General features: G+C 39.0%; 1 protein-coding gene across 11 annotated transcripts in view; it reads right to left on the bottom strand.

Moving 5' to 3' along the window:
- The window catches only part of MYBPC1 (myosin binding protein C1), a 173,195-nt gene that overhangs the window by 93,807 nt on the left and 66,376 nt on the right, over positions 1-13,012 (bottom strand). For 9 of the 11 annotated variants that reach the window (XM_075344695.1, XM_075344703.1, XM_075344705.1 and 6 more), the window contains 6 exons: positions 10,641-10,676; positions 10,253-10,291; positions 7,131-7,163; positions 4,112-4,216; positions 2,361-2,509; positions 508-625 (listed from right to left, as the gene is read on the bottom strand). In XM_075344695.1, the coding sequence (XP_075200810.1) occupies positions 508-625; positions 2,361-2,509; positions 4,112-4,216; positions 7,131-7,163; positions 10,253-10,291; positions 10,641-10,676 (480 nt within the window). The remainder of the gene's footprint in view (positions 1-507; positions 626-2,360; positions 2,510-4,111; positions 4,217-7,130; positions 7,164-10,252; positions 10,292-10,640; positions 10,677-13,012) is intronic. The other 2 variants (XM_075344698.1, XM_075344700.1) reach the window with 2 other exon arrangements.

The raw sequence follows: 13,012 nt of genomic DNA, 5'->3' as shown, positions 1-13,012 counted from the left end.
TAAAATCCCTTTTTTAGGATGGATGATGATGAAATCCTGATGAAGGAGTTTCCACTCCGAAACGAGTTGAATAAAATCCCTTATTGGGACAGGTGATGGTGAATATCCTGATGAAGGAGTTTTCACTCTGAAATGCGTTCAATATAATCACTTTGTAGAATGTGTTTTCATTCCCTAATCCAGGTCAGTGTGGAGTTTAACCCCTACCATCCAATGACAGCTATTCTTATACCTTAGCAGAGGACTAATGAAGGCCAGAAAATTCTCATAGAAAATAATCAACATGCTCATAAGTTTCAATGTGCCAATGTATCCCAAAAGATTAGCCGCCTTTATTAATTTATTTGACAGGTGAATATTGTCTTGTCCCAGACAACTCATTTAGGTTATATACAATTTACTAGTAATATATACTGTTTTAATTGTATATATGTCTTTGCATAAATTTATATCTGGCAGATGGTATTGATGTTCTGTGATCCTAGCTATAACCGTGCTAGTACTTACCAATAACTTCAAGATCAAATGAGCAGCTGTCAAATTTATCTTTATAAGTCACTTCACATCTGTAGTTCCCAGCATAGTTCTCTTTTGCTTTTATGATTTGCATTTCATATGTATACGTCTGAAAAGAGCAAGTTTATTGTTTCATGATGAGTTTATGTCAATGCAAATTTTTTTTATGCAATTTTAAAAAAATGTGACTGTCGATAAACAGATGAACCTTGGAACGCCTATAATTCCTTTGTAGTGACCTTTGTAGTGGCCTGTGATATCTCAGAACATGCTCACTACAAATGAAAATGAAAAGACTGTTAATGATTTCCATGCTTTCTCATCTCTTTTAGCTTGTGCAACTGCCTATTGTGCTGAGATATGCATTTTGCCTTATGGCCAATTTACTATTATGTATTAAAATGTAGTGTTGAACATATATTTAATGATTTTTTTTAGATTTTTGGGACTGAAATGTTTAATTTTATTAATAAATATAAGTTCCCATTTTGTCTCCTGAACACAATATTAAGCACATGAGTCTATTATGTTATTAAGTGGAACCATATAGAAGAAAGTCCAGCAGCACACCGAATCTCCGGTAAAAAATTTTTATTTTTTTATTGAATTGAGCGGTACATATTAAAAAGGCAGTGAAGGGACCGGGTGCAGGATCCCTCACGGACGTCGGCCGTTTCGCGTTAAACACGCTTCCACGGGTCCAATTTTAATATGTACCGCTTAATTCAATAAAAAAAGAAAAGTTTTTTTACCAAAGATTCGGTGTGCCGCTGGACTTTCTTCTATATGGTTCCACATATCTACAGCTATCCTATTTCATCAGCGAGCACCCAGGACCAGAGCCTTACTAAGGGAGTACTGCTTCTAATCCACTCCTCCCCAGGATTGTAAACAGGTCGTGCAGCGGTGGTGCAGAATCTCATCTATTTTTTGCACCTATTATGTTATTAAACTAGAGACTGGTACAGCCATAGAAAGTACTGCATAGGCGGGGGTCACATTTGCATGTGACTCGTTCGAGTACCGGATCGCACAGCCTGCACCGGACGTGGCTCTCCTGACAGAAGCGGGTCAGCATCATAGAAATACATACAGTGGAGCCACTCCTGGAAGAAGAGAAGATAGCCGGTCCGGGCAGTGTGATCCGATACTCGCACGAGTCACACGCAAGTGTGATTCCAGCCTTACTATGAAACTTACCTCCCCAATAACTTGCTGGTGATTTACTGGTGAGGCGAGGAATCACAAATTGCCTCTTGAAGGGTGGGGTGCTTCTGAAGATTGGTAATTCAGACCAGCGTCATAGTTGGGTTGCTTGCCTGACCTGTACACCTTTCAGTGTTGCTGGCAGAGGCAGCGTTACCTCTGCAGCATTGGAGGTGCAGGGACACTAAAGCTGGCCAGATGCAATGACCTACCCAGCTTCACGGCAGTGCTTGCAAGCTGTGTAACAAAGAGCTCCATACCTAGAAATTCGGCCAACTCTGGTAGATAACCAAATAACAGAGATCATTTTTAATAATAGTTAAATTGCAAAGTTGCTTTTTCTTAAAAACACTTTGTAATTTTATTCATTTCTGGTCATCAGGTAACCCGCAAAAGGGCAAGGTAAAAAAAAAAGTAGTAACATACGTCGATTTTCCAAACAACTGACTGGAGAAAAAAATTGAGAATGACTAGAGATTAACTGCAAATCCTTATTTTTAAATCCTTAAAAAACAAATCATATTTTTTGCAGTAAATATAATTAAAGATTTACACGCACACGTTTATTGTCGGACATAGGAAACAGAAATATTAGTCTCTTATTATTCGAAATATAGCACTTTGACAGCAAGCCATACCTTGTTAATACGATCAAAGGTGTCTTTCAGTTGAAGATGTTTTCCAGCTTTACTTGCTAAGTCCATCCATTTGCCTTTTAACCATTTTACAACTGGTTTACGCAGAAGATCCTTTGCCTCTACTTTTGCAACAAACTTTATATCGCCACCTTTATCAAAATGTACAAGATGCATCTGTTTATGCTGTGTACTGTATACAGTATATAATTGTTTTATTCTTATAATACATTGTTATTGGTCCCATACACTGTGTCCATTATTTTAAGCTCACTTGGAGTATGTTCATGTAACGATTACAGGTTACATAAAAAGCCATAAATAATTTGTATTTGATATACTGTTTAAAGTCTTGTGCTGTTCCATTTGGTGAGGGTGTGGCTAAAGGGGCAAATGGCTAGTACAGGGTTGGCTAGTGCATGGTTGGCTAGTGCATGGTTGGCTAGTCCAGGGTTGGCTAGCACAGGGTTGGCTAGTGCAGGGTTGGCTAGTGCAGGGTTGGCTAGTGCAGGGTTGGCTAGCGCAGGGTTGGCTAGTGCAGGGTTGGCTAGTGCAGGGTTGGTTAGTGCAGGGTTGGCTAGTGCAGGGTTGGCTAGTGTAGGGTTGGCTAGCGCAGGCTTGGCTAGTGCAGGGTTGGCTAGTGCAGGGTTGGCTAGCGCAGGGTTGGCTAATGCAGGGTTGGCTAGTGCACAATTGGCTAGTGCAGGGTTGGCTAGTGTAGGGTTGGGTAGCGTAGGGTTGGGTAGTGTAGGGTTGGCTAGTGCACAATTGGCAGATACTGAATGTGCTCCTGTAGATAACGTATTACATCCATCAGGGCGTCATTGATGGATGTAACACATCCATTTGAATTGAATGGCGCCCTGATGGATGTAACACATATTATCTGCTAAGTTATCTACAGGAGAACATTCAGCATCTGTCACATCCTGGGAAATTTTTTCCCATTTTCATAGCCTCCTGATGAACCTGTGAGGCAGGAGAAACGCGTCGAGGCTACGACATGACATCAAACTTTAAGGGAAGAACCGTAATTTATCCAAACATCTCTGTTATCTTATACTACATGTGAATTAGATTTTTATGTACAATAACATTCATTGAAGTGAATAATTGGTTGGTGTATTAACACATTTAGTGCCTTATTTTTCCCTAATCTGTCCTTACTGTGTGGTACCTTTAAGGGGAGTATTTTTGTGTGTTTATTTGTCCAATGACAGTTTTAATGCATATTTAATAAATTGATATTTTAGGAATTTTGCTTTTTGTCAACTCTACACCTAAAATTCCTGGATTATTCCTATACAGTTAGCTAGCATTGCTTTGGAAACCAACCACCACTGCTAGTTAGCAGAACATGAGCAGTGCTAACAGGCTCCTTTTTATTGCACTTGTAAGCACTTTTTTAAGCTGCACAAAATTGCTTGAGAGTGCTGTAACATCCTAATGCTAGCAAGCTTCAGTGCAGTGTTTACAAGCTAGAGAGCAGCGGTCAGTCTTCTAGGCAATGAGCTGTAAACAAATGAGAAGTGTTAATATCACACAAATGACCGCACGTTTTAATAGGCAAGAATGTTGATCCATGAGACCAGTAAGTGCAGAGGAGCGGTGCCAGCTGAGAAGTCAAGCATACATTTTGTTTTATTACCCCACCATGGGCCCATAAAAATACATTTTAAAGTAAAGGAAAACCACCTACAGGTATATTTGTTGTGATATATGTAGATCAAAATATATATGAAGTAACTACTTACCCACACTTACTGTCCCACTATTGGGTTTCTCAATAAATAAAGTCGATCGCTGAGAATTGTCCCTCTTGTCCGCATCATCTGGTTGTCCATCTCCAAGAGACCAAGCTATGCAAAATTGATAAAATCATAAGGTGTTAATAATAGTCGACTTGGGGGCCATAGGGTTTTTGTCCAATAGCCATTGTTATCACTGTCAATCAATGTAATGACTGAAAATGCTGCTGGAAAAAGGGGATTTAAAAGAAAATTAACTTCAAGAATCAATTTTTTTATGTATAGATCTGGGAAAAAATATCTGTGAATCAATAAAAAGTGTTATGTATTATTTTCCAGTTAATGCAGTTTCCATTTTGCATAGAAATGGACTCTATTGGAATGTATTGCTTGGATTGTCGACAATGGTTTGAATATTTACCATTGAATACTAGTCTTTAATACCAATACTACAAGGAAACTATATGGTATGTCCCTGAATTCTACCAATCAAATTGGAAATAGGTGTAAACTTGCTAAAGTCTTCCTTCTCTGCTACCCAAGACTTTTGTGTACTTTTTATTCTATAACATTTAATTTTACCTAAAAGTTCCTTTTTTAAGAATATGTAACTTAAGGCACTAAACGATTGCATTTGCTATCACTTAATTAAAAAGATTTTCCACTACTATGATATTGGTCATACTGGTATTTGAATAGGTCATCAAATTGGACACTCAGCACCCTCGCTGATCAGCTTTTGTCAGCTCCGGTTGAAAGCAATGTCCACTTTTTTTGTGGCCACACCCGGGGGGTTGAATTTTGATGGACTGGTGCTGTTTCACTCCATATACTTCTTTTTGGGCTGCAGCAAAGGCTTTTTACAGCTAAGTGGTGAATGTGACGGGTTATCACTTATCAGACCACCTGATGATCTTTTTTAAGGTTACGTCAATGATATCACCCTAGTAGAAACCAATTTAATTTAATCAACAGGTAGAAATGCATAAAAAATACAACTCAAGAGGGTTATTTGATTTTGGTCATATATTTTTGTTAGAAGTTACCTGTTGATAAAAATCTAATCACAGTTTATATCAATGGTGGGACAACTAGTGATCAGTTGTAATTTGTAGAAGGACCTTGTAAAAAGTGTTCAGATTCCCTGAAGAGTCCTCACAAGAGAATATAAAGGGGGTATTCTGAAGGACCAGTTATAATTATGTATTATACATAGTTTGATAGGAGCTGCATAACTTAACACTAGAAGTCCCAGAAATTTCGAGCTCCATAGGGTTCCAATGGTAAAAATGTCAAATGACCCCTCTCTGGGACTTCTAGTGTTAAAGAGTTATTCCCATCTGCAATATTCTATTCCAATATGTAGTAGGTGTAATAATAATATTTATATGAGTAAATCCCTCCAATTACGGTAGAAATGCAGTATAGTTTTCCTCATATAACCATGTCTACTTCTTCATGTGCAGGGCATTACAGTAGCTTAGGTATCAATGATTATAACCATGAGCAACTGGCTAACTTACTAACTGTCACTATATGAGTTGTTGTAACCATTGATACCTAAGCTACTGCAATGCCCTGCACATGAGGTAAGTGACAAAGCTAACCAGGGGAACTATACTATATTTCTATTTTGAGGTATATGCTAATATTAATATGACACCTACTACATATTAGGATAGGATCTTGCAGATGGAAATACCCCTTAAAGTAATATGCAGTTACTTTCAAACTATGTATAATACATAATTATAACAGGTCCTTCAGAATAAGACTATGGGGCAAATAAATGAATGTTATCTTAAATTTAGACAGCTCAAAATTACACTACATGCACCCAATTTATCACAGTGGTTCATGGATTTGGAACATATTTATATACTTTTGTCCAACTTTATACCTCCTAGTAGTTTGATCAGTCTAGCCCAGACTTTTGTACGCAAATTCTCAAGCAACGTGATGACCTCTAAGGCTATGTGCGCACTTGTGCGCTCTGCACCGCACCTAAAAGGTGCGCTTCAGAGCGCAGCTGAAAAGCTCCGTTCTGAAGCGCATGGTGCCGGCAGAGAACGTGCGCTCTGCATGCAGCTCCTGCCATAGACAGAACAGGGGCTGCCGGCAAAGCGCACGGAAGAAGTGACATGTCACTTCTTAGAACGCGCGCTTCGGGCAGCAGCCGAAGCGCTGCGCTCTAAGACGCCACGTGCGCACGGCCCCTGCACAATCTCCATAGATTATGCAGGGGACGCAGGACGCATGCAGTTACGCTGCGCTACAAAGCGCAGCGTAACTGCATGTAATTACGCAACGTGCGCACATAGCATAAGGGTTCATTTACATGGACTGACAGAGGACAAAGCACCCTCAAGAACAAGGATTTTTTTGAGCTGCATAAAAGATTATTTCACCTGATGAACGAGCATTTTGCTTATCAGGTTATCGACAGTCTGTATACACAGCAAGATAATTGTGAAATGAGCATCTCTATTGACTTTATATCAATATACAATTATCTTGCAGTGTAAAGGCAGCTTTAGTCACACACTTCACTACAGACTTCCATATGAAGTTATGTCCCCTGACAAACAAGCATCAAAAAGTGTCTAAAACAAATGTAGCTGATGGGCTAATGGCTTGTATGCAAGAATTGTGGCTCAATTGAAGTTAGAATTATGGCACTATTGTAATTTAAAATTGGCTCAATGTCTGTAGCTGCCCTCTGTTCTGGCTAATAGGTCTTGAAGCACATTGAACTTTCTTTTATTGTTATAGATTTTTTTTTAAAAAAAGGATATTTGAAAATTGGTTTTCCAAAAATACCCATGTAAATTTGTACAAAGTAGTGTATGTACTGTTTAGCATCTTGTAAGAGAAGGTGTTCGATACTTATACAAGTACAATTGTACAAAGTAGTGTTTGTACTGTTTGTCAGCTATTATTTTTGGAATAAATGTTAGCTGTTTTTTGCTTGAATGTTTTGTAAAGTACGAGTTCTAAATGGTGTGGAGATACCATGGTGACTTACCAGAGCCTTTCCTGTCTGAGGAACGAGAATCATCTGGAAGAAACATTAATTAGTAGTGATAAAAATGAAGAAAGTTATCTTGTTGTTGAGTCTAGACAAAATAAGATATCCTATAAGTAATAAATGTAACATTAGTAGACAATGTAAACCGGTAACAAGGGAAAACACAAAAAAATATATCCATAGTTGTTTGGTAAATAAAATAAATTCAGATTTGATTTAGTTAAGTTCTCCTAGGGTGCTGATTGATATCTATAATTGGTAACACTAGAGAAATAGTATATCAGGTATAGGGAATATTTCCAAAAGGCAGATGGAAAAAGTAATTAATGAATCTTTTGGCTCTTAGCAGCTATTTATACAAAGCTGACTAGATGGGATGTGCCATAACACGGACCTTATTTCCTGCTGTTCTAATGGGAGGTTTAAGTAACAGCTTTAATCCTTTCTCTAGAGCACTCGGGTGTTAATACTTTGGGTCGTTAATACCTTGGGTCTAAACTTCCTTAGGCCTCACATGTTTTCCATAGGCATGTTTGTCTCTTAATGTTTTTACAGTACTTGTCCTCAAAGAACACCATTTTAATATTAATGGACAGGGCATAACATCTTTCTCATCACAATAATTCTAATTTGACAAATAAGGAAAACATAATGCATGTGTCTTTCTAATGACTGTTGTAAGTTGGTTGAAAGAGGTAAATTAAATCAAGAGGCAAGATACTCATGGACATGAAGAAATCTGTACCAGTTATATTAGGGTGTACACTTTAATATTTTATATTTACAGATAGTGAACTTATCTTGCACAGTCAGTTATGTCAAGTGAAAATGTGTTTTCAATGTAAAACAGGGGCAAGCTATCGCCAGACATCTCTTTCAGTGGCTTACCTCCCCTGAGATCAAAATAATTAGGCATTTCATCATGATCAGAAATGAATGGTGCATCTTGCCTAATTCAGGCATCATCTATAGAGGTAGAGTTGGAAAACCACCAAACACGTTAAAGTGGTTGTTCACTACTTTAACATTGATGGCCTATCCTTAGGATAGGTCATCAATGTCTGATCGGCTAGGGTTCAACAGAGATCAGCTGCTCTTGATGCCGGCGGTGGCAACAAGCAGCCGAAAATGCTCAGGTGTGGAACGTTTTCGTCTTCTGATAGCGGCCGCGACCGGGTACTGCACATCCACCTCGTATTGATTTGAATATAAGGCGGATATGCAGTGTCCAGCCATGGTCGCTATCAGAAGATGGAACAGCTTTGGGACTGAACATTTCCGACTGCCTGCTGCCGCCACCACCACTGAGAACAGCTGATCAGCAGATGTGAAGGGTGTCGAACCCCGAGAGATCAAACATTGATGACCTATCCTAATTATAGGCCATCAATTTTAAAGTAGGGGACAACCTCTTTAAATAGTTAGCTTGTTCCATCAGTTTAAGGAGGTTTGGCTAATATTCATCTTAAAATATGTGACTGGTAAATAAGAGATTCACCTTTGGCTTATTATTCTAGCTTTGCTATCAGAAGGGTGGTAAGGCTAAGTGCACATAGTGTCTATGGCTAATTTTGGCATACAGTATATGTTTATAAAGTACATGTCTGACATTGGCCCTAATCTGGATGGATGCCATGGCGTAATTGCGATCCCATTTCAACTGCTTTCTATTCTGCTTCTCTCAATTGTGTCAATAAATATTCCAAACTAAGGGGAACTTAGGAGCTAGAATGGGTTTGTAAAGAAGTGGAAAAGCTGTTGACAGACCAGCATTGGTTAAGGGTGCTGTGTGTGGAGAAGGAGAAGAGAGGACATTATATCCAGGTAGCAAGTTCTGAAGTAACCAAGTACCAAGTGGCAGAAGTAATCCTATATAAGAGGCTGGTAAACTGTATTGTTCTATTACTATGATGTAAACATTGTTCCTTAGTCTATCTAATATATAAAGCTGAGTGTATGTGTGTATATATCTGTGTATGTATGTATGTATGTATGTATGTCCGCTAAAGAAAGCCGCACAGTCGCATTTACAATCACAAAATTTTGCACAGACACCCCATGTGACTCAGGGAACATCATAGACTATGTTTTGAGGGGAAAATGTAACCCCGCACTTTACAGTTACTCTCCAAAAAACATGCCTCCATTAAAGTCAATGGAGCTGTGAGCTATAGGTTATTAATAGGAGCTGTGATTGGTTGATATAGGAACAAAATAAATAAGAAGCTTATGTGTGAGGTAATAGGATGTCGGTGGGGAGACGGATAGAGAGAGACAGAAAGAGACAGACAAATATAGGCACAGACAGAGTAAGAGGCAGACAGTGAAAGAGACAGAGAGAGAAGCAGACAGACAGGGAAAGAGACAGGGAGAGAGAGACAGACAGTCAAAGAGACAGAGGCAGACAGACACAGATAGGGAAAGAGACAGCGAAAGAGACAAACAGGGAGACAGGGAAAGAGACAGACAGACAGGGAAAGACAGGGAAAGAGACAGAGACAGGGAAAGAGACAGAGACAGGGAAAGAGACAGAGATGGGGAAGGAGACAGAGAAGGGGAAAGAGACAGAGACGGGGAAAGAAGCAGAGACGGGGAAAGAAACAGAGAAGGGGAAAGAAACAGAGATGGGGAAAGAGACAGACGGGGATAGAGACAGACGGGGATAGAGACAGACGGGGATAGAGACAGAAGGGGAAAGAGACTGACAGACACAGAAAGAGAGAGACAGAGAGAATGACACAGAGAAAGAGACAGACAGAGAGACTGATACAGAGACATAGAGAGAGATAAACACAGACACACAGACAGACATGGATAGAGACAGACACACATGGATAGAGACAGAAAGGGAAAGAGACAGAAAGGGAAAGAGACAGAAAGGGAAATAGACAGACAGGGAGACAGAGACACAGAGACAGAGACACAGAGACACACACAGAGACAAACACAGAGACACACACAGAGACACACACAGAGACAGAAACACAGAGACAGATACAGACAGACAGAGACAGGGAAAGAGACAGAGAGAAAGTTAGTATCCGGGCAATGCCCGGGTACTACAGCTAGTTGTTAATAAAAAGAAAAAAAAATATTGGTGTAATGAAAGGAAATTCTACCTGCTGGAGGAGTACTAGTTGAAGAAGACTCATCTTCATCTGCAAACATAAAATACAGTTAATAATCCATGCATACCTTTATGTCAAATGTTGTGCATATCCGTTGTGGTGCAAACGGTTGTAAAAAGTCCTGCAAAAAGAAGTAGCGGAAGCCTGAAACACTCAAAAAGCTGCAAAGTATGGGTACAAAAGCTTTCAATTTTCAGTAGCTGAAATGAGAAACCAGCTGTCAGTAAAGAGGAAATGACAAAAAAAAGAAAAATACGGAAAGAGACCCAGTATTAAATGGAAACACGGAGAGCTTTCAAGAGCCTGGGAAATGTTAGGAATGTACACAACAGCGAGGAAAAGGAAATGCATTGGAATAATGGTCAACCACACATCTGACCTTCTGAAGACGATGTCACATCACTGTCTTCCATGTCTGTAAGTAAATGCGTACCATATACACAGTGAATTGGTCTTTCGTATATTATTCACAAGAAAACATGTCAATGGTACAATATAATAGGGATGATCATTGAAGAAGAGCCAGGGTCTACTTTTTCAAACTAAGGCATCAATTATCTGTCTATTCCTTTTGATAATTGAACATTAGTTGTATCTGGATTAAAGGTCTGCAGACGTCTGGTCTAAATCCTGATACACTATCAGGATTCTCCATTATTACCAGCAAGAGTGGGTGGTTATGGGACCGTTAGGGATGATCGAATACCTCAAATATTCGTCTTCGCAAATATCCGACGAATAGGTCGTCACTATGCAAATATTCAATATGCAATGTAAGTCTATGGGAAGCCCGAATAGTTCCAAATAGTTGTTATTCGGGTTTCCCATAGACTTACATTGCGCATCGAATATTCGCGAATAGTTGAAATGCGGCAACCTATTCGGCAAATATTGGCAAAGCTGAATATTTAAGATATTCGATCATCCCTAGTGACCGTAAGTATGAGACGTCCATATTTACAGCCACATTTCGACTAGACGTGCCTGGAATCTCTCCATACAAGTGAATTTAGAGGTGATGAGCATGTCTAGTCGGCACAGGCCTGCATGCATACAAACCGAACACTTACGGTCATGTTACTACCCACTCTCACTGGCAACAACGGCGAGTCCTGACACTGTCAGTATTCATAAATCTGCATTCACTTGGACTAGTATCAAAGGAACAGACAACCCCTTTAGTAGATTAATGTGTAAAGTGCATGAACAGAAGTGAGGCTGTTTCTCTTTTTAGTTCAATAATTCATTGTTTGGTTGTAGTGTGTCTCTTTGATCATTAACAGACAAGATGAATGTTGATTAAAATACTAAAAAAATATAAAATGTGTTCACTATATTTTGCATATATGTAAATGTGCAAATTATGTAAATTATGTAAATTACTAATAATGTTTTAGTAATTCTGATTTTTATTCAATTGTCATGTTTTTTAAAATGTTATTTACAATAAAGTTCCCATACTAAAGTCACTATATACTAGTATAGTTGAATAACTAGTAGTTGCATCACATCACCACAGATCCAGTAGTGGTACATAGCTCATAAAAAGAAAAGATGCCGTGTGATAATCTGGAACTAAACCTCCCTGATCTTGATTGACAGACCACAAACTGCACAGACATATCTGTCGGGATATCTTTTACGGCTGGAGATTTTTACACGTCTACACTTTAGGAAACCAAGTATTGTAATATGCTAATTCGCTTACTGTACTGATGAGGTGGAAATGAATGCAGGATATTCTAGCTTATGAAAATTATTTTTCTATAAATGTATTCATATTCTATTTAGAATAACGTCATAAAGGAAGCAAAATATCTTTTCAAAAAATGGAAAACATTGGACCACCACTGAGTGTAAAAGCTTTCTTATTATATATTACCATTCATTTATATGAACGAGTTTACATGTGATTTAAAATCTCTCGCAATTACTGATACTAACAAGCACTCTCAAAATGAATCAATTCTCTTAAAGGGGTTGTTCAATATTAGAACAGTCCCTGTTTCCCTCAATTAATATAAAAAAGCCTATACTCACCTCCAGAGGTGGTCTGGTTCCAGCGGTGCCGGGGCTCATGTTTACAGGGCACATGGAAAGTTGTAATGTAATGCAAGTCCCGAGCCCAATTACCACCAGCTTGTCTCTCACCACCTTTGACGCAAGAGTAATCAACAGGTCAGAGGCCAGCCACAGCTCTCATTTCCTGTTGATTAATTCATAGGTCCAAAGATGGGGAGAGAGAAGCCGGCAGTGATTGAGAGGGCTTGTGTAATGTCATAACCTCACGTGAGCCCTGGAAACGGGAGCCCCGACTCCGATGGAATGGCACTCGCACAGGAAGTGAATATAAGCTCTTTCATTCTAATTGGGGGAAACGTGGAATGAGAAGTGGATGTCCGAGTAGTGGACCATCTCTTTAAGTGCAAGTTACATTAATCATCCAAAAGTTTCCTAATATTGTGCTACCAAAATAGGTTTGACCTATCCGAGTTCACAGGATACATATGACACCTTTTTAACATTAGTGAACCAACATAATTTTTGAACTATAACACACTTCATGTGTTATCCCTAAAACATCTATTCTGACTTAATTCTGGACATCTTTTGCAACAGCTTTTTTTTTAATTCCAGAAATAACATAGTGGTAGATTTTAAGCGACAGCAACTAAGTGAATAGATTGGTCTTTTCTACATCATTTGCACACACCCTCCAAGCCCAAATGCCTGAAGGTCCTCAGCCTGAGC

Source organism: Anomaloglossus baeobatrachus, chromosome 4, assembly GCF_048569485.1.
Source record: "Anomaloglossus baeobatrachus isolate aAnoBae1 chromosome 4, aAnoBae1.hap1, whole genome shotgun sequence".
In the NCBI taxonomy this organism is placed as follows: domain Eukaryota; kingdom Metazoa; phylum Chordata; class Amphibia; order Anura; family Aromobatidae; genus Anomaloglossus; species Anomaloglossus baeobatrachus.
This window is presented reverse-complemented; position numbering and strand designations above follow the sequence as displayed.